The sequence below is a fragment of the Ammospiza nelsoni genome, chromosome 5 (genome assembly GCF_027579445.1).
Source record: "Ammospiza nelsoni isolate bAmmNel1 chromosome 5, bAmmNel1.pri, whole genome shotgun sequence".
Classification (NCBI taxonomy): domain Eukaryota; kingdom Metazoa; phylum Chordata; class Aves; order Passeriformes; family Passerellidae; genus Ammospiza; species Ammospiza nelsoni.
In genome coordinates, this window is record NC_080637.1 from 70,061,683 (window position 1) to 70,079,949 (window position 18,267).

General features: G+C 52.9%; 2 protein-coding genes across 2 annotated transcripts; both read right to left on the reverse strand.

Annotated features, from left to right (window-relative positions):
* Positions 1 to 680: 680 nt before the first annotated feature.
* TMEM121B (transmembrane protein 121B) lies at positions 681 to 5,366 on the reverse strand. Its single transcript, XM_059472634.1, has 2 exons — positions 5,195 to 5,366; positions 681 to 4,885 (listed from the first exon to the last, which is right to left on the reverse strand). Exons 1-2 carry the CDS (start codon positions 5,364 to 5,366, stop codon positions 3,840 to 3,842), a joined length of 1,218 nt encoding a protein of 405 aa, XP_059328617.1. The 3' UTR covers positions 681 to 3,839.
* Positions 5,367 to 10,291: 4,925 nt separating this feature from the next.
* On the reverse strand, positions 10,292 to 17,992 carry HDHD5 (haloacid dehalogenase like hydrolase domain containing 5). The gene is made up of 8 exons (XM_059472899.1): positions 17,906 to 17,992; positions 17,632 to 17,832; positions 17,361 to 17,473; positions 16,490 to 16,583; positions 16,029 to 16,065; positions 15,499 to 15,673; positions 15,014 to 15,202; positions 10,292 to 14,452 (listed from the first exon to the last, which is right to left on the reverse strand). Exons 1-8 carry the CDS (start codon positions 17,990 to 17,992, stop codon positions 14,095 to 14,097), a joined length of 1,254 nt encoding a protein of 417 aa, XP_059328882.1. The 3' UTR covers positions 10,292 to 14,094.
* Between the last annotated feature and the right edge of the window lie 275 nt (positions 17,993 to 18,267).

Genomic DNA, 18,267 nt, shown 5'->3' on the forward strand with positions numbered 1-18,267 from the left:
ATATTCCTGCAAAGCACAGTGTGGAGATGAGCTGGACAGAGCTGAGGGCCTGCAGCCATGGCAAGCATCCCTACATCCCTTCAGAAGGGGTGGTAAAGGAACTGTTTGTCATTTCCATGCAGGACTCTTAGGACAGCTCAGTGACAAAGGGAAATCCCTGCAGAGATCCAGAATTAAGGCTGGGAGCCTTCCTGCTCCAACAGGAATCCAATCCAATCCAATCTAACCCAACAGAGCTCAGCAAGAGGCAGCTGTGATCTCTGTGCTCCTCCAGTGAGAACCCATTTTCCAGATTATGCCAGTAATTGCCATCTTGATGATCCCACTTCTAAAAGTTTCTTTTATCTTACAGCAATTAACATGTAAATCTGATTTTTTTTTCCCCATGAGTCTTTTTCAAGTGGTATAAATTCCTATAAATCACTTGAATAGGAAGCTCAGAAGTGTCATTTGAATTTCCTTGCCTTAGTCATTCCCTTCTCAAATAACTCCCTTGGTGTTACAGCTCTTAGATATTGCTTTCACTTAGAAAAAGTTTGTTTGAAGGGAAAATCTAGACACTATTTTAGCAATCCAGTATGAGGAAAACAAGTAACTAACACATCTGTTGGTCCCTATTCAATACAAAATTTAATATCCCAGCAAGAATCAAAGGAGAGGGAAAAAAGGAACAAAATCAGTCACAAGTTTCTAATTTTATTTTAACAATCTTGCTTTTTAAAAAATACAAGTTCTGATTAATGCCAGGGGGATGCCAAGTGTCCATCAGCCACAGGCCTTATCTCTCACTTCCATTTCCCCTCCTGGGAGTAGTCATCTCTTTTGTCAGGATAGCAAACAAAGAGCAGTAAAATGCTAAATAACTGAGTTGGGTAACAGGATCCAAAGGGACCTGTGTCTTAGTATGGCACAAATTTGTTCAGCAAAGTGTTACTGACCTGGACCAGTAATTAATGTTGGCACAATGTACAGGAGTTGTGCAAGGTGCATCAGGAGAGGTACTGTTTGCACTTCCGTGGTGCCACCAGCTCTCTGCTGCAAACAAAGGTTTAAGGAAGCAAGAGCTCAGTTACCAAAGAGGAGGGGATTCAAGAGGAGGAGCAGGTTTATAAACAAGACATTGAAGATCTTTAAATGTTTTTTCATAGTAGGTAATTGCAGGAGCAGCAGAGCTGCAAGGGGGCTTCAGTATAGGCAACTACAAGAGTTTTAATACTCTCAAACAGCACAATTCCTAACAACCTAGAAACCATGGCACCACAAAGAACAACTTTTCCTACAAAGGAATTCTATGCAACACAAGTGTCATTTTGCAGGGTCGTGCGTCCCAGGCAACCTTTTCATCCATGGAAAAATCTGAACTGTGAGTTCACTGCCAATGGGTTAAAAATGCCATGGCCAGATAAATTTCAAATATGCCATTTTTCTCAAGAACGTCCTAACTGGAAAAAGGCACTCACTTTTGAAACAGCAACTTTGTTATGGGCTATGGAGGGGTACTGAAGACTCATTAATAATTGTGCTGTGATTCTTCTGATGTCTCAACTATGCTCATGCTTCAGTGTATTAGGGGTTAGCACTTGGTGCTTTTGGGAACTTGGCCATAGGAGCAGCCAAACGTAGTCGGTGATGAAAAGCTTTTGTTTTGCAAAGTTGGTTGGGGATTTATTTTTTTTCCTTTCAGCTGTTTGACTGAAGAATGGAGTAGTCCTAGGTTCAGGTATCACCTTATTGTCTCTTGAATAATTATTTCTGAGCTTCTACTACTAAAAAGGAAGGTGCAAGGAAACAAATATCTGTACAAGCAGAATATGCCTGTAATTACACCTCCTTTGGCCAGGAACTTAGCATCCCCTCAACACATGTCACATCACATAGGAAAAGTTCACAGTACCAAGTTTTACAATCACAGTCACTCACAGCACCAAGATTGTCCAGACAAGAAGAAGTTACCGAAGAGAAAGGCCACTGGCCAAAATTCACACAACTGCCCACGAAAGGGCTCAGGTTAAAAATAAAGCACTGGTGGGAAAGTTAAGCCTAGCTTTTGCCTGCTCTCCATTTGGCACGAGGAGAGCAGCGAGTCACCCATCCTAGCTGCACTTCTGAACAGAACAGCACTATTGACCCATCTTTTGCAGGGGCTCTTCCAGCCCCTCAAAGCCCATCAGCCACCGAGAGCTGGGGCAGAGGAGCCCCATGGCAGCCCCACCTCTGCCTCTGGAGCTGGAATTACCAGACTGTAAACATTTTGTTGTAGCAGTCCACCGGAGCAGGCAGTTGATCCCACTCTGTGACAAGGAAGGTGGGACAGAGGCTCTGAAGCCCAAGCCCTGAAAGAAAGAATAAATGTGTGTGCGGAAGAAGCCTGGGCTGCACCTGCAGTCCTGCTGTGGGTAGCAGTTGGTTGTGCTTTATTTCCTCTTCCCATCAGGACAGCTTGAAAAAAAAGAAAAATAAAAAAACAAAACTTGCAACAGGAAACTTGTTTTTCACAATTATTGCAGCCTTGCCCAGATAACAAAAGATAAGCCTGGGAGGGGCAAAGTCCTTCCTCCAGACGTGGTCTGTGTGCTCCTCCTTCCACGGGCTGGTTTCAGGAGCAGCGGCAGCCAGGCAGAAGAGCAGGCCTTAACCCCACCCAACATTCATGGAGCTTCAAACCAAAGAAAACTGTGTTCCTATGAGAGCCTACTAACAACTTTTCCCCACCTACCCTAAATCACATGCACACAGAGGACAGGATGCTGATCCATGGGCTTTCACCAAAGCTCGAGAGCCCCTGTGGCCCGAGGGCTCCTGCAGCACTTTGCTTTTTCTGTGCTGAAATGTTTGGTTCACTGAGCATGGAGCCCACCCCGAGCAGTGCCAGCGTGCTCTGCTCTGCTCTTGGAGAGGGGGCACTCTGCAGGCTCAGCCCCATCTCTGCTCTCTCCAGCAGGCATGGAAGGGGGCCAGAGGAAATTTTCCAGCCTTTCTGGCTGTGGAAAGGAAGACCCTATGCTCCGTGTAAAAGAAAACCAACGCTGATCCCGTAAACATGCATATTCACAGAGAAATGAGAGCCCCAGCACGTGGGGATGCCAGCAGGAGGCTGCTGTAAACCCTGTTCTCACCAGAAATAAATGTCTTGGTGGGTATGAAATGGGGCCTAAGCCCTGGTTTGTGTCCATGCTGGACTGGTTTCTTTAGCGTGTGAAGTCAATGCAAGATGCAAAAGGTTGAAGCACAGAGGTAGACATTTTGGCTAGGAGAAGGTGGCTCATGGGCTGAAGTGACCGAGTGGCCAGCGTGCTTCCAGAGGTTCCTTAGCTGTACACAAAGGCCTGGGAAACACAGGCAGCAGCTTTGCAGGACCGAGGGAAACCAAAGCGTGCTTCCTTCTGTCCTTCCCATACCTGGAGGCAACATCTGCTGGTCAGGCCCCTCTTGCATCTCGTTATTGTGGTCAGCAGGAGTTCTTAAAGGAGGGGACAAATGCACTGGTCCCTGTTGAGGATGAAAAGGAAAAAACTAAACCTTTTCGGTGACAAAGCAACACAATGTCCTGGAAGGGGGGGGAAGAGTGGGACCCTCCAGACAGTGGAGATGCAGAAGCACTGGAAGAAGTCTTGTCATGAAGGACAGGTGCGTTTTTCGGGGACAAGCGTCATCCGTAGGCTCCTGCAGGTAGTCGGGTTTGTGCGGAGCTTCCGCTGCTGGATTTGTCCATGAGGAAGGGAGGAGGGGAACGGGAGTCCGACGGGGAAACCCACGTCCCCTTCCCCTGCTCGGCCACGGCGGAGGGAACCTGAGCAGAACGCAGAGACAGATTCTCTGCCGGGAGCGGGCCCGGGGGCTCAGCCCTGGGCGGTGACCGCCAAGGCGTTCACGTACCCGTGGGGCCCCACGTCCACGTCGGAGAGCCCGTGGGCCAGCGGGGCGGCGGCGGGCGCGGCGGCGGCCGGGCCGTACTTGGCGGGCGGCGGGGCGGCGGCGGGCCGGAGGAGGCAGCAGGTCTCCAGCGCCTCCAGGCCGCGGCAGGTCAGGAAGAAGAGGTTCTTGAGCATGAAGAGGGAGAGCGGCTGCTGGTAGCGCAGGAGCAGGAGGCAGCGCAGCGCCAGCAGCGGCGCGTCCAGCAGCCCGGCGGGCAGCAGGAGGTGCAGGGCGAGGCGGGCGGCGCCGGGCGGGCGGGCGGCGCTCAGCTCGTACAGCCACAGCACCGGCGAGGCCAGGCAGAGGAAGTAGACGGCGATGAGCAGGTAGCGCAGCGGGGCGGGCAGCGGCGCCGGCCGCCCGGGCTGCAGCACCAGCTCCAGCAGGGAGAAGCTGTCGAGCAGGTCGAGGCAGGTGGCGAGGAAGGCGGCGGCGGCGCGGTGCTGCGGCGGCGGCTGCGGCGGCAGGAGCAGCTGCCCGGCGCCCTCGGTGCCGATGGCCCGCAGCAGGCAGTACAGCAGCGGCGCGGACAGCGCCAGGGTGATGCGGAAGCCGGTGGTGCCCAGCGGCAGGCGCAGCTCGATCAGCTCCAGGATGGAGGTGCCCAGGATCAGCGCCGCCTTGGGCGTGAAGGCGATGGAGTAGATGAGCCAGGCGAGGTGCGCGTAGGCGAAGTCGCCGCCGCGGGGGGGGACCCCGGCCCCGCGGCCCCCGGCCCCGCGGCCGCCGGGGGGGCCGTGCAGCAGCAGCGGGTGCGGCGGCGGCGGCCCGGGGGGCGGCGGGGGCCGCTCCCGGCGGCGCGCCCGGCTGTTGCGGCAGAAGAAGATGCCCCAGCCGGCCGCCAGCACCAGGTCGGTGGCGATCCAGCTGCACCAGTACAGGTCGGTGACGGCGATCAGGTAGAGGTCCAGCAGCGCGCCCTGCCCCAGCAGCAGCACCAGGGACAGCGCCTGGAAGCCCCAGCGCCGCCCTCCCCCCGCCCCGCCGGGCCCCAGCAGCGCCCCCGCCGCCGCCCCGCCGCCCCCCGCCCCGCCGCCCGCCGCCGCCGCCCCGTACAGCTCCGCCGCCGTCATGCTGCGGCCCGGGCTCCCGCCGCCGCCGCTGCTGATGCTGCTGCTGCTGCTGGGGAGCGGCGAGGCGGCGGCGGGCAGCGGGGTGGCGGGCGGCGGCACCAGGGGCTTGCTGATGCTGCTGCTGTCCTCCTCCTCTTCCTCCTCCTCCTCCTCCTCTTGCTCGGCGCTGCTGCGGGGGCTGCGAGGGCGGCGGGCCCGCGCCGAGCCCGAGCTCGACCCCGAGCCCCGCCGCCTGCCGCCGCTGCTGGAGCCCCGCTGGAAGAGGGGCTGCCGGTCGGCGGCGTGCGGCGGCAGCGGCGGCGGCGGCGGCGGCGGCGGCGGCTGGAAGGAGCCCGAGGAGGAGGAGACCGAGCGCTGGTTGGAGGCAGCGCGGTGCATGGTCCTCCCCGGCCCCCGAGCCGGCGCGCCGGGCCCGACGGCCGCGCCGCGGCCCCCGGCCCGCCCCCGGCCCGCCCCCCGCAGCGGCCCCGGGCCCGGCGGCGGCGGCGGCAGCGGCGCGGAGAGCCCGAGCGGCGGCGGGGGAGCCCGGGGGCGGCGCCGAGCACAGCCGCAGCAGCTGCCGGAGCCGGGGCGGGCGGCTGGCGGCGGTGGGTGGGCTGCGGCTGGGGCTGGGGCTGGGGGAGAGGCTGCGCGGCCGGGGGAGGGGAGGAGGGGGCGACAACGGGAGGGCGAGGAAGGCGCCCCCGCCCTGTCCCCCGGGATGCTCCCCTGCCACATCCCCGGGACCGTCCTGCCTCCTGCCCCGCAGGAACCCCGCCAGCCGCCCATGGACGTGCCACAGCCCCGCGGCACCCAGCCCTTCACATCGGATGTGCTTCAGCCTTCTCTGGTCTCTCCAGGCTGGGCAAGACAAAGACCAGTTGGCCTGGCACAGAGCCTACTTCACAGAGCGCTCATTTGTGGCTCATCTGTGCTGCTGGACATTCATCTGCCCCTGCATTTGGTCTGGTGTGTTTGTTCATCAAAGTGTCCTTTATCCCATCAGGTTTCTGAGTTGAGCCAATCCATGTGCTGAGGGCCCTGCCCACTTTGCCATGATGGGACAGAGCCTTTGAATTGATATGAACAGCTCTGGAGTTCTTACTTCTACTGAAAGCAACAATTGGGACCTTTATTGACCCACTTTTAATGGCCTTGAATTGAGCTTAATAGCTGGCTGCATCTGTTTATCACCAGCACTAATGGCTTGGCATGTCATGTTCCAAAGTGCCTTAGTGCTCAGCATCACCAGCTCCTCATCTGTACCTGTGCCCACCCATGATGAGCCAGGTGCTGCCTGACGATGATGTGCAGCACATCAAATAAACTGTCTCCACAAACATCTGTATTAACTACACTTTGTGATAAAGATCCAAAACAGCTTCACGTTTTCAGCATGTTGCTGAATCAACACATGGCACTGAGCAAATGCTGCTGGTGCTGGGAAAGGACGTCCAGGACAGCAGTGACAACCATCCAATACATGTTATTGCAGGCTCCCTGAGGAGCCCTGCTCCAGGCAATGTCCCTGCTGCTCCTGGCTACAAGGAGAAATCAGTCTGGAGTACAAGGAGAATTCATGCTTAAACTTGAAGCAAAGAGGTAACTGAGTAAGGGAAAAGGAGAACTTGGGGTGGATTGACACAAAGATCTCTTTGGGCAGGCACACAGCAACAATCAGGGGAAGGCTTTCTCTCACTGACTTTGCTGCCCAAGAAAAATCCATGGCCAAAAAATTGCTTAGATTTTTGTCTAAAAAAGTCTACAATTTTTGTACAACCCCACAATGATTTTACTGAAGGTTCTGTACAACCCCACAAAGACTTCACTGTCTACAATTTTTGTACAACCCCACAAACACTCCACTGAAGGCTCTGTGGATGGGCTCTGTTTGATAGGCAGCAGGAGGCTGGGGTCCGTGGCCAGGGAGGATGGTTGCTCTCTCTGGTGCTGTTTCATGTTCCTGGGCAGGTGTTGGGAGTTGCCCAGCTCAGGACAGCTCAGAGTGGTGTGAGTGATCCCAGCTGTGCCTCCTCATGTGGTTTCCACATAAAGGCTGGCTTGGATGGCAGTGTAAGCCTGTGTGCCCCATGGTAGAAGGTAAAAACCCATCCTTATGTTCTGGATCCTGGCTTTTATCCAAGGTGCGTGAGTGCCTTCACCTGACTCTTCTCAGGTAAGCTATGATTTATGCGTGGTCAGCTCTCAGCATTAGCTAAATTGCTCTTGCCTGCAAGGGGAGTTTTCCACTTCCATGAGAGGATGTGGAGTGAAAACCAAGCATCCATCTGGGCTGCTGAGGGCAACAGCCCCCATGCAGAGGGTGCTGCTCCTGCCCTGCCTGGGCAGCAGACAGGGGCAGCTCTGCCTCCTTGGCTGTTGTGCTCTGGGTTTCCTGAGCAGTGCAATTCCCTGTGTGCCAGGGGCTGGACTCACTTAGCTGCCCTGGCAGCCCACCACAGGCACCCACAGCCCTGCTCTTCATCCAGGCCCTCATTTCACAAAGCAGCCCCGTTCCCCAAAGCTTTGGGAGGCTGTGTGGGTGAAGGGAATGGGGTGGGGATCCCTGGGCTTTGGGAGGGCTGTCACCCACAGCTGGGGTGCAGAGCTGGGAAATGGCTCTGACCCTGCCCCCAGGGGATGTGGGGAGCTGGGAGCAGGGAATTGAGGCTGCTGGGAGGGAGCTCAGGGGGCCTGCTGAGCTGGGGCTGTGTGAGCAGGGCAGGAGCAGCCTCATGGAAAGGGTTCTCCAGACACCACAGGATGCCTGCTGGGCTGTGATGAAGGTTCCTGCATCCAAGGTAGGTGGGAACAGGGAGAACCTGTGGTGGCACAGCAAGGGGAGCTATGACAAGGAATGGGGAACACCAGGAAGGAGGGTGGAAGCTCAAGGGCTTCAGCATGGGCTCCAGCAGTGCAACCACAAAAACAAAGAGGTGAAGATAAGAAAGGAGCTTATTTGTAGGAAAGGAAGCAGAAATTGTGCCTCTGCTTCTAAATGGGAATGAGGGGAAAAATGACTTCTACTCGAGAGAGCTCTGAAGAGCTTTTTGTGGCACACTGTAGGATGGGATATGACAAGATGATGCTTCCCATGTGATCCAGTTATTTAATGCAATGTGCAGTCCTTGGATGTGTTAGTGCTTAACCATTGCTGTTAAAACATTAAAAAGCTAAACTATAAATAGAGTCTACTCTTTAGTAGTTCCCAAGCTATGTTTTTGGCTTTTTTATGTATTGATGTGTACGCATAGAGATGTGTGTGTATACGCATATTTAAAGGCAAACAGCAGACAGAGTTTTGTGCAATAGTCATACTGAATTTCTAAAATGCTACCATTTTTAGTTTACACTGCAAGTGGAAACAAGTGTGCCCTCAAAAATACCCCTGCTGGGGGATGGCAAAACTTTCTCGAGGGCTGAACTTGGGAGGAAACAAAATAATGACTCAATTTCTTGGGAGAAGGAAAAAAAATAAGAAAACCAGGGCAGATATATGCCTGAAAGAAAGACCAGAAACTAGATACCTAATTATACCCTGCAGTGAGCTGTCAGAAACTGGCAGCAGTGGGAGGGAAAGAGGCAAAGCTGATCTCAGGGAGTTTGAGCATAATCTGCTCCAACCATACTTAAAATGCCTTTTGTGTGGGAAAGGAAGCTTCTGGGATTCTCTGACACACACTTTGTGCTGCACTTATCCAACCCATTCAAATGGCCAGGGCTGAAGTGACAGATAAGTGTAAAAAAGTTTCACCTGGCCAGCACCAAAATTCAACGATGCCTTGGCTTCCAAACACAGCCTTTGCACCTGAACTGCTGATCCTGTGTTATGGCTCAGGGAATGCAGATCCTCTTCAAAAGGATACTGAAGTGTTAACAGTCTATTGCTTGTAATTACATTTCAGTTCAAAGAGCTTTCAATGCCAGCAGAAAGTGCCAAGACATTTCTTTTTGTGCTTGTAGCAGGGTAGGGGGCTTGGAGAGTGGATTTGGGGTTTGCTTTTGGTGTTTTGTCTTTACTCAGTCTTAGCATAGAGCATCTATTGAGTGACCTTGAGGAGAAAGTGGAAGCTCTTCATAGTTTAGACTGAAAAGGAAAAGCAGGTGTGTTACAGTGAATTAAGTGTTTTTGATGGAGGTTTGGTTCCTAGAGAACACATTGCTGCCCTGCTGGTGCAGGGTTTAAACTGTTGCAGACTGGATCTGTGCAGGTCTATAAGTGAAAAGTGTTCATCAAATTAACTGCAGCAGTAAAAAAACCCATAAAGATTTGTGCTTTTATAGTTGGGGTTAGGAAGGCCTGGCAAGGGAAGGGTTTGGACAGGCCCCTACAGGCACCAGGGCAAGCAGGGCCCAAGCACTTCCCAAGGGTTACCCTGGCAGGAATTCCTCACAGCATTCCCCTGGGAGCAAACTCCTCAGGGCTCTCAGTCCTTTTGCTCAAGCTGGTTCTTCCTCAGTGCTTAACTCTGCACCTTGGGCTGGGTAAGGATTTCTATGGGACTCCAGTTCCAGCTCAGCCTCTCCTGCAAGGGACACCTCAACCCCAGGCTGCCCTTGTGCTCTGACAAGAGGATTAAAAGCACCTGGGAGCCTCAGGCTGTGATCTCTCCCTGCTTAACTAAACCTTGACGGGCCCCATCCTGGGTGAGTGCTCCAACTACCAGAGCACTGGACAAAAGGAGGAGGCTGATTAACACTTTTTATTTGTTATTTATTAGAGGTTGGGGCTGTAGGTCACTTCTCCAAGATGTAGAATATAATTCAGTTAAATTCTGAATATATATATATATATATATATCTCTGCTGAGATCGGGAATCCTTGTCCAGTCCCTCCCAAAGTGCTTTATGATTGTTGCTTTCAACATCAAGTTCTCAGGACTCTGCATCACACTTGTTTTGCTGTCTAATGTGCCTCCTGTGAGCTGTGGACTTTGTAGATGGGAAGCTTTCTGATAAAGCTTTCTGATAAAGCTTCTGTATAAAAACAATGCAAGTGAACTTTGTAGATAGGAAATTTTCTGATAAAATATAAAAAGTTTTTATATTGGCTGTTTCTAGATTATTAAAGATGATGGTTTCACCTAGCAGGATTTTGAATTTTCTGTTGAAATCAGGGGAAGCTTTTGGTTCTAGTGTGAAAGTTTGCCAGTTAATTGCTGAAGGGGTATCTTTCAGGGTGGGTCCCTCAAGAAAATCTGGTAGTAGCTTGAAGAACAGGGAAAAAAAAAAAGAAAAAACAAACAGAATTTGCCTTAATAGTCTTCTAGGGCAAAGATGTGAAAGAGAGCAGGATAATATCCATTAAATGTACACACAGGAAGTTAAAATTAATTTCAAAGAAAACATTTTATTATTTTACATATGTGGTTGAACAAAGCAGCAACTCTGTAACTGCACTGAAATTAATATGAAATCTAAAATAATCACAGTTTGTGATGTCTCTGTATGATATATAATCACTTCTACAGTGCACATGACACAATCTGAAACATTTTACCATTTATTGGAGGGAGAAAGGCATGGCAGGGTTAGGACTGGAAGAAAGGGGACAGCAGTGTTATCTGATGCCCTGAATGCCAGGTTAGCAGTTGCACGTGTCCTGTGGAATAAAGGAATTCACTTCTCTGGCCACCGTGTTATTGCATGCTGTAAAAGCTCTTGGTTTCAGATCCAAAACAAGTCAATCCCTTGTTCCTTCCCACTAGCCTCAGTTGCAAGCTCCCTTCTGGCTTGACTGAAACCTGTTTATCTTTGGAAGATGGAGCTGTTAGGATCAGGTCTTTGCCCTGTTTGCTCTACAGGGCAGTGCACCATGTAAATATTAAGGTATTGGAGCAGCAGTGAAGTCCCCTCTCCTGCTTGGTCCCACAGCCTGCACAGAAGGATGACAGCTCCAAAGGACAGAAATACTCCTTTGGAGAAACCTCTTCTGAGCAATACATGAGACAAAGGAAGCGTTTCCTTCCAGACAAGCTGCAGGAAGCTGCAGCTCCAAGGAAAAAGGATTTCACTGAATTCTGGCAATAACAAATGTCCATAAATGAACTGGACATAAGCTACAAGCCTGTACAACACTCAAGCACAGCTCATGGAACAGAGGAGACCTGCCAAGCAATGCCATCAACAGAAACCTTTCAGGATCAAGCCAGTGTCCAAGAACAGCTGGAGAAGCCAGATTCCCTACTCCATCATGCAATTCCCAGGCAGGGACTTGGGCAAAGTGCACTGTGTCAGGGAGCTAAGAAGGGGAAGAGGGGAAAGGTCTTTGCATTGCTCAGACCAAGGGCAGCCCATCTGGCTAATTAGTACAGAGAGCAACAAAGCAGAGTTTTTTATGCAACCTTACTTGGTATGAATTAGGCAAAGGGTACAAGATATTTCTAGATTCCTTCTCCTCCCTTCTGTTCAATTTTCAACTCGCAAGCAAAGCATTTTTTTAAAGTTCCTTACACCAAAGTTCCTCCTACACATTTTTAAGAGTGGTGGGGAAAAAAAAAGTGATCCAGAGCTAAAAGCAGATTTGGCATCTGAAGCAGATTCACATCAGTCAGCTCACCTCCGCTGCTATTCCAAAGATGGAGATGCCTGGCTCCCTCTCTGTGCAAATGCAAACCTTCCTTCCTTCCTTGGGAGAGGTGCCACAGCCCTCAGGGCACAGGGGTCCAGCAGCACCTTCTCTCTGAGTTACTGGCACCACACTTCCAGCAAGGAACAGGACAGAGCCCTGCCAGGGCTGGCTGCAGAGGGACAGAGCTCAGCGTTTCTGCAGTCACACCATGCTGAAGGTGTGGCTCCTTCCTGCCAGCAAACACCTCCCTGAGGTCTGGCTAGGAGGACCATGCCCAGGAATGCCAGCAAAGTTACACCCAAGTCAGCAAGCACTGCAAGCAAAGGGAGAGTTCCTTCTTCTGCAGTGGGTGGCATCTCTGAAAAGGGAGGCTGAGGGACACTGGAGCCACCCTGTGAATAAATGGGGTTTGGGCTCCAGTTTCAGCTCCACGGCTGTGACTGTGGAGAGGTGCTGCAGCTAAAGGACCTTCCCTGTGTTATATCCCAAGTGCCTGCCCTTCTGGGAACTGGAGACAAGCCCTTGTTCTGTGCAACGAGATGAAATGGTGATTTCCTTCTCTCTGCAGCAAAAGGAAAAGGATTCAAATCCATGTCCCTCCCATTACAGCTTCTTTTAGAAGCAGCCAAGCAGTTCTTGTCCTGATGAGACAAAGGAGAAGAACCCCAAGTAATGGTAAGAGAGGAAGAAACTGCTTCCTGTTGTGGATTTCACTGAGGGAAACACATGCAAAGAGGTATTTTTCTGCTCCTATTCATGAAGGGAAGGATAGAGAAACAGAGAAGGAACTCTTTTGCCTGGATAACTGAGAGAGCACAAAATCTGCCGCACACACAGAGCCTGGCACAACTTGAGAATTGAGCCTATGCTGCAGTGACCTTCCTAGGAAGATACATCAGTATTGAGAGGATGGAGAGCTGATGGAGCAAAATTTCAGTGCACATGGATGCTGAGATTTGAATCAAGGACTCAAACTTGTGTGCAGAACATGTTTGCACCCTGGGTATGGAGCTGCCTGGTAAAGCAGGAAGGAGGAGAGAAGAGGCAGAGCAGACCCATTTCTGATACCTCAGTGTGGTGTGAGCTGACTGCAATTAGGAAAATCAACTCAGTTGTGTGGTTCCAAGGCTTTTCATCTTATACACAGGCTGATTTGTGCTTCTAAAATCACAGTGCTCCTCTGGAATTAAGACACTCCTTGCTAAGTCCAATCTTTCACACTAATTTCTCACGCAAACTTTGTTTATCTTCTTTGGAATGTCTATGGAGACACAAGTCCTGTCTTTCTCTGGATAGGAGAGCAGAAGGTGCATGTTGTAGGGAAATGTTCCTGGGCAGGCAAGTCCCAGCTGCTAATTCATGTGAGGGGGACTCTACCTGCATGTTAAAGAAAGAGGAGGGACCAGAGGTCACACTGTATGGGGTATCCCTGAGCTGCAAACCACATGAGGGATGACAGGAACAAAAGAATTGGAAGACACAGACACTTGTATTCTAAAAGGTCAGGCCTGGGGATCTGGGGCTCTGGTACCATCCTGCTTGACTGATCTTCTCTTTGAATCTTTGCATGCCATGAAGGAGCAGAGGTGGACTGTGACTCTTTTTGTTTGGCCCTTTTTCCAGAGAAGGGCCCCTCTTGGAAGCTGTGCCAGCTGGAGCAGGTGGATATTCCCTGCAACAGTTGGGATCAGAGTGGGTGCCAAAAAAGCCTCTTGCTGCAGCACTGAGTTCTGGGCAAAGACAACTCTGCCAATTCAAACTCTATGGTGGTTTCCTCTGCTGCTGAGCACAGGCTGCTGGCTCCCTGGTGGGATGTGAAAAGGCAGGGGTGTTCACAGAATGCTAAATAGCGGGGAGGGAACAATATAACTTTCACCTCAGCCCTGCAGCAAGTCGCTCTGGCTACTGAAGCTTCCTTTGAGGGGCCCTGCCTCTCCACAGCTGCCAGATGACTGCAAAACAGAACTTTGTTTCAGGCTGACAGTGATGCAGTGGCAAATCCCCAGGCAAAGAGAATTTGTTAAAAGTCTGTAGGCACTTATTCTTCACGAGGAGAATGTTAAGACTTAAAGCCTTCTCTTGGCACGGAGCCACCACAGCCCAGCTTTTGGTGTGCTTGAGTCACAGCCTGGACAAACAGCACATTCTACAAATGGCTGATGGTGGCTCCTTGTGTGGGGAAGAGCTTTGCCCTCAAACACCCCACAAATAGGAGGGTGGGCTCCCCTGATCTTTGCACACAAAGCAAGGAAAAGAATGAGCCGTGAGAGCTGAACAAAACCGGGATTGCTGGGACAAGCCTGCTCCTTATACCCTGTTTCCATTATGGCTCAATTATGGCTGGCAGCAATGTACAGTCACAGCTGAAAGTCTCTGGGCAGCTGTCAGGATGGCAGATGAGCTTTAAAAAAATTAAGGGGCTTTTAGTGCTGCAACAGGGAGTTTTCTTTAACATTATCTAGATTAGAAAATCACCCCAGGTCCCTCCCCATTCTTCCCCTCTTTCCAGTACATAAAACCCCTTACAGCAGATCTTTAGGCACTCTGTCTGAACCCCTAGCTCCAGTTTTCTTTTTTAAAAGCCAGCTGCACAGCCTCATCCACATCCTGCACGATGTGGGATGGCTGTACCAGGCTGGGGTCGAAGCTGAAGTCCCGGTGTCCATGGAACACTGTCTCCCCTGTTTCCCTGGGAGCGGCGCCGCCGGGGCGGAACACCCCGGTGCAGACCAGGATGGACTCACAGCTCTCCACTGAGCTGGTGCTGTCATTCCTCAGCTCCAGGGAAACCTCAGCCTGGGCACTGGCTGCCTGTGGGCTCCTCTTCAGCCCAGCCTGGACCTGGTTCTGCTGAGCTGACTTGAGGTAGTTGTTGTAGAGGTTTGCCCCATAGACGTCAGACATGGGGTTATCCCTGGGTAAGGTCACGGTGTGAAACAGAAAGGAGAAACAAGCCCATGAGAGCGGGCTCAGAAATGAGAAACAAACCCTCTGGCTGTGAGGGACTGGGACTGAGACAGCAGTCTCAGAGAAAGGGCTGGGAGATAGTTGCTAACATCAAGAGGGGCAGCTGGAGTGGGCAGTGAGTCCTACTCAGGACACGTGCACCTTTCAAAGGGGACACAGCACATCCCAAGCACCCAGAGCAGTTTCAGCCATGACTGGATTATATTCCCAAAGTCTTTGGCCAAACTGAGCTAACAGTGGGTCTCTTAATTTTGTCTTTGAGTCGCTCTTTGTGCACTCTGCATCCTACAGTCCACAGCTTTGCTGTGTAGGGTACAAAAAGCCAGCAAGCCTCTGTTACAGGATGTGAGGCTCCAGAGATACCATGGGAATTTTGATATTAACTTTAGAAATATCCAGAGAGGAAAAAAACCCAGCAAGTATAAAACAAACAAACAAAACTCCACCACCACTAAAGAGCAGTCAGTTTCCAACTCCCTAAGGAAACCAGCAGGAAAAAGTCTCTTACCCAACTGCATAGAGGTGTCGGATGGGAGCCTTCCAGCCCTGCTTCTCTGCCTGCTGCTGGATCAGGTACTGGGCGTAGCGGTAGGTGATGGGGCTGGGTTTGCCAATCAGGGCCTCATACCTCAGCTCCTTGCCTGTCACCTTCTTGTAGATGCTCTCCAGGCAGAGAAGGAAAGTGCCATGGCCAAACCTGCCCAGAAAGGAGGGCATCAGCATCCCCAGTAACAGCACTGATGCAGCAAGCACTCCTTGGTTATTGCCTGTTTTGGATGTGGTGCCCACACACCCCTCCACAGACAGTGGTCTGCCTTTTGCTGCTGCCCAAGCTTTAGCCTTTATTTCTCATGCAGCTTTCATGTTTCTGCTAATTACATTGTACAATCAAGCTCTTAAAACATTCAAATGCTAAAAAATCTCAGTAGAGAAAGATATCTCCATGAGAGGAGTGTTTAATTGGCTAAACCAAACACCACATGTGCTTCTCACCTGGGCATCTTGGCTTCAGCCATCCACAGGAGGTCCATGTTGCAGGCCAGGATAGGCAGATGAGGGTATGGCACATCCTGCAGCTCTGCCCCAGGGTTCCCATTGCTCAGCAGTACATCAGCAATGAGTTGCAGGCTCGTCTCCCACCTCACTGGCTCACCAAACAGAATCACCCCTGCAAGATTTTGAGAGCTGTTTGGAAACTCACAGCATCCAAAAGCCACCAGCTAACAAACCCCTCCTGTGCTGGGCTGTCCTGGCAAGTACAGCTACCAGTGGAACACAGCTGGTGCCAGGGCTCCAGTCTGCACATCTCTGCACTGTGTGCACCTCTGGTTCCAGATACTGGCACACAGCACAGGGAAAATTTGCTTTGATCCAGCTTTTCCCAGCAGCGAGGCTGTAGCCTCTGAAGGTGGTGCCCATGAACAGCAGTGAGCTGACAGCACATCATCAGCTCCCAGCCCAGCTGGCCTGCCTTGCTCTCAGCTCTGCTTGCTGCCCATATGTAAACACAGGCCTCTGCTTACCTTCTATAGTGGGGAAGCCAGGGGGGGGAGGAGGAGGCTGCCAGAAAAAAAAAGTAAGGCTGGATTAGTAATGCAAAACCTAATGCCATCTCCAAAATAAAACTAAAAATGCCTCCTTTGAACCTGCCAAGGCAGTTCCATAATAAGGCAGGACAAAGCCACCTGGAATCCTGAAGGAATATTTCTCCTCCTCCCCCACCCCAGATGGGATTTCACAGATCTTGTACTCCTGTCTCAGAGCTGGAGATGCCAACCAAGCCACCTTAGCCCTCCCTGCAAGGAACAGCAATGGAAGGCAGAGACAGGAGAGGGGAGAGTCACTGCCCTTCCTGCAGGAGCCAACCCTGGAAGGGCAGAGGCTCCTGCTAAGGGACCTCAGTGACAGCAGCCCCGTCCCTTTGCTGTGTGCTGTGGCCACCCTGCCCCAGGACACCCCTTCTGCCGATGCTTCAGGGAATTACCAGCTCTTTTGGCCTCCGGCTCAGGTCCACCATGTCCAGCAGGGGATATGCCTTCCTCAGGGCCTCTATGGTGACCACGTGCTTGAACCCCAGGCTAGTTCACACCATCAAGGAATGTTGTGGAGACTGGTTTGTTTGGATTGTTAGTTGTTTTTTTTTAAGTGACAGTTTTTCTGTAAGTTACTTGCAGAAGCATCTGCAGGATGAAGGAATGCAAGTCCTAGTAACAGAGCAGTGTGGTGAAGTATAACCTTATGGCTTTCAGCCAGACAAAACCAGCTTCCACTAATTACATTGTACAACCAAGCTCTTAAAACATTCAAATGCTAAAAAATCACAGTAGGAAAAGATCATCTGCATGAGAAGAGCATGAAATTGGCTAAACCAAATACAACACATGCTTTTCACCTGGGCATCTTGGCTTCAGCTATGCACAGGAGGACCAGACTGCTCAAAGCCCCATCATATTTGAGTTTCTTCAACTGCTGTTGGATTCTGGGGAAAATCTCATCCATGGTACAGCTGGGAGTGACCTTTAATGGGTTTTGCCATGGAAGAACAGGAGGAGCACAACTTTGATCTCAAAAATGAGACACCTAAAGCTGATGGAGTCCTCATGGTCACATCCCACCAGGAGCAGAGCAATCACAGGAGAAGTCATGAGCGTGAGACCCAAACACGGAACAGGGGAGCCAGGCAGTGACCACCACGGAGATCAACAGCACCAGAGCCTGTCCATAAGGACGCTGCCCCATAAGGTGAGCCCAGTGACCTTTGTGTCTCCTTGTGCTTCAGAAGCTGAGCAAGCGAGTGCCAGGGCCGGGGCAGGATCAGCAGCCTTTAGCAGGGCACCACCAGGCACAAAGGATACTTGTGGGCGTTCTCCACCACGGGCCCCTGCCCGGCCACCAGCATGCACCTCTGGTGGAACTGGCTGAAGAGCTGCAGGGGGCTGTGGGACAGGATCACCTGCTCCGGAGGCACCTGCGGCACGGAGAGAGCGCGGCTGGGACCCGCAGGTAGGATGTGCCCCCTTCTCCCGGCGGCTCTGGAGCTGCCCCGGGCCGCGGCCACGCCGGGCACCGGCGGCGCTGCCCTGCCGGGATCGCTCGGGCTCCCTCCCGCCGCCCCGTCAGCGTTACCTGCAGCCCCAGCGCCCGGGACAGCTCTCGGGCCTTGTCCGAGCGCATGCAGTTCCCGGCGTTGGTCAGGAACACCACGGGCACCCGCAGCCGCCCGCCGCCGTCCGTCAGCCTCTGGAAGGCGCGGCGGGCGGCGGGCACGGGCTGGCTGCCCCGCACCAGCACGCCGTCCACATCGAACAGGAACCCGAAGGCCGGCGGCTGCAAGGCGAGCGGAGGGCACGGTCAGCCTGGAGCTCCCGCCCGCCCCGCGTCCGCCCCGCACCCTCCGCGCACGCACCCGGCCGCAGAGCCCGCGGGCGGACGGCCCCGGGGAGCGCAGCAGCGCCCGGCCGGCCCGCAGCGAGCCGCGCAGCGCCATCCGCCCCGGCCGCCTCGGGCTCCCGGCGCCCCGGACTACAGCTCCCGTCCGCCCCTGCGGCCGGGCACGCCGCCGCTACCGGCCCGCGGCTGCCCGCGGGGAGCGGCCGGAGCCCCGCCAGCCTGCCCCCCCACACCCGGCTGCGGGCAATGAGGGTGCCCGGGAAGGGTTCTGCCGTCCCTGCTCCGGGCAAAGCGGGTTTGGCGAGAGCTGGAGAGAAGAGCGGGTGCTGGAGGCAGCAGCACCCGGAGGGAAAGGGGGTGCGCTGGCCACAA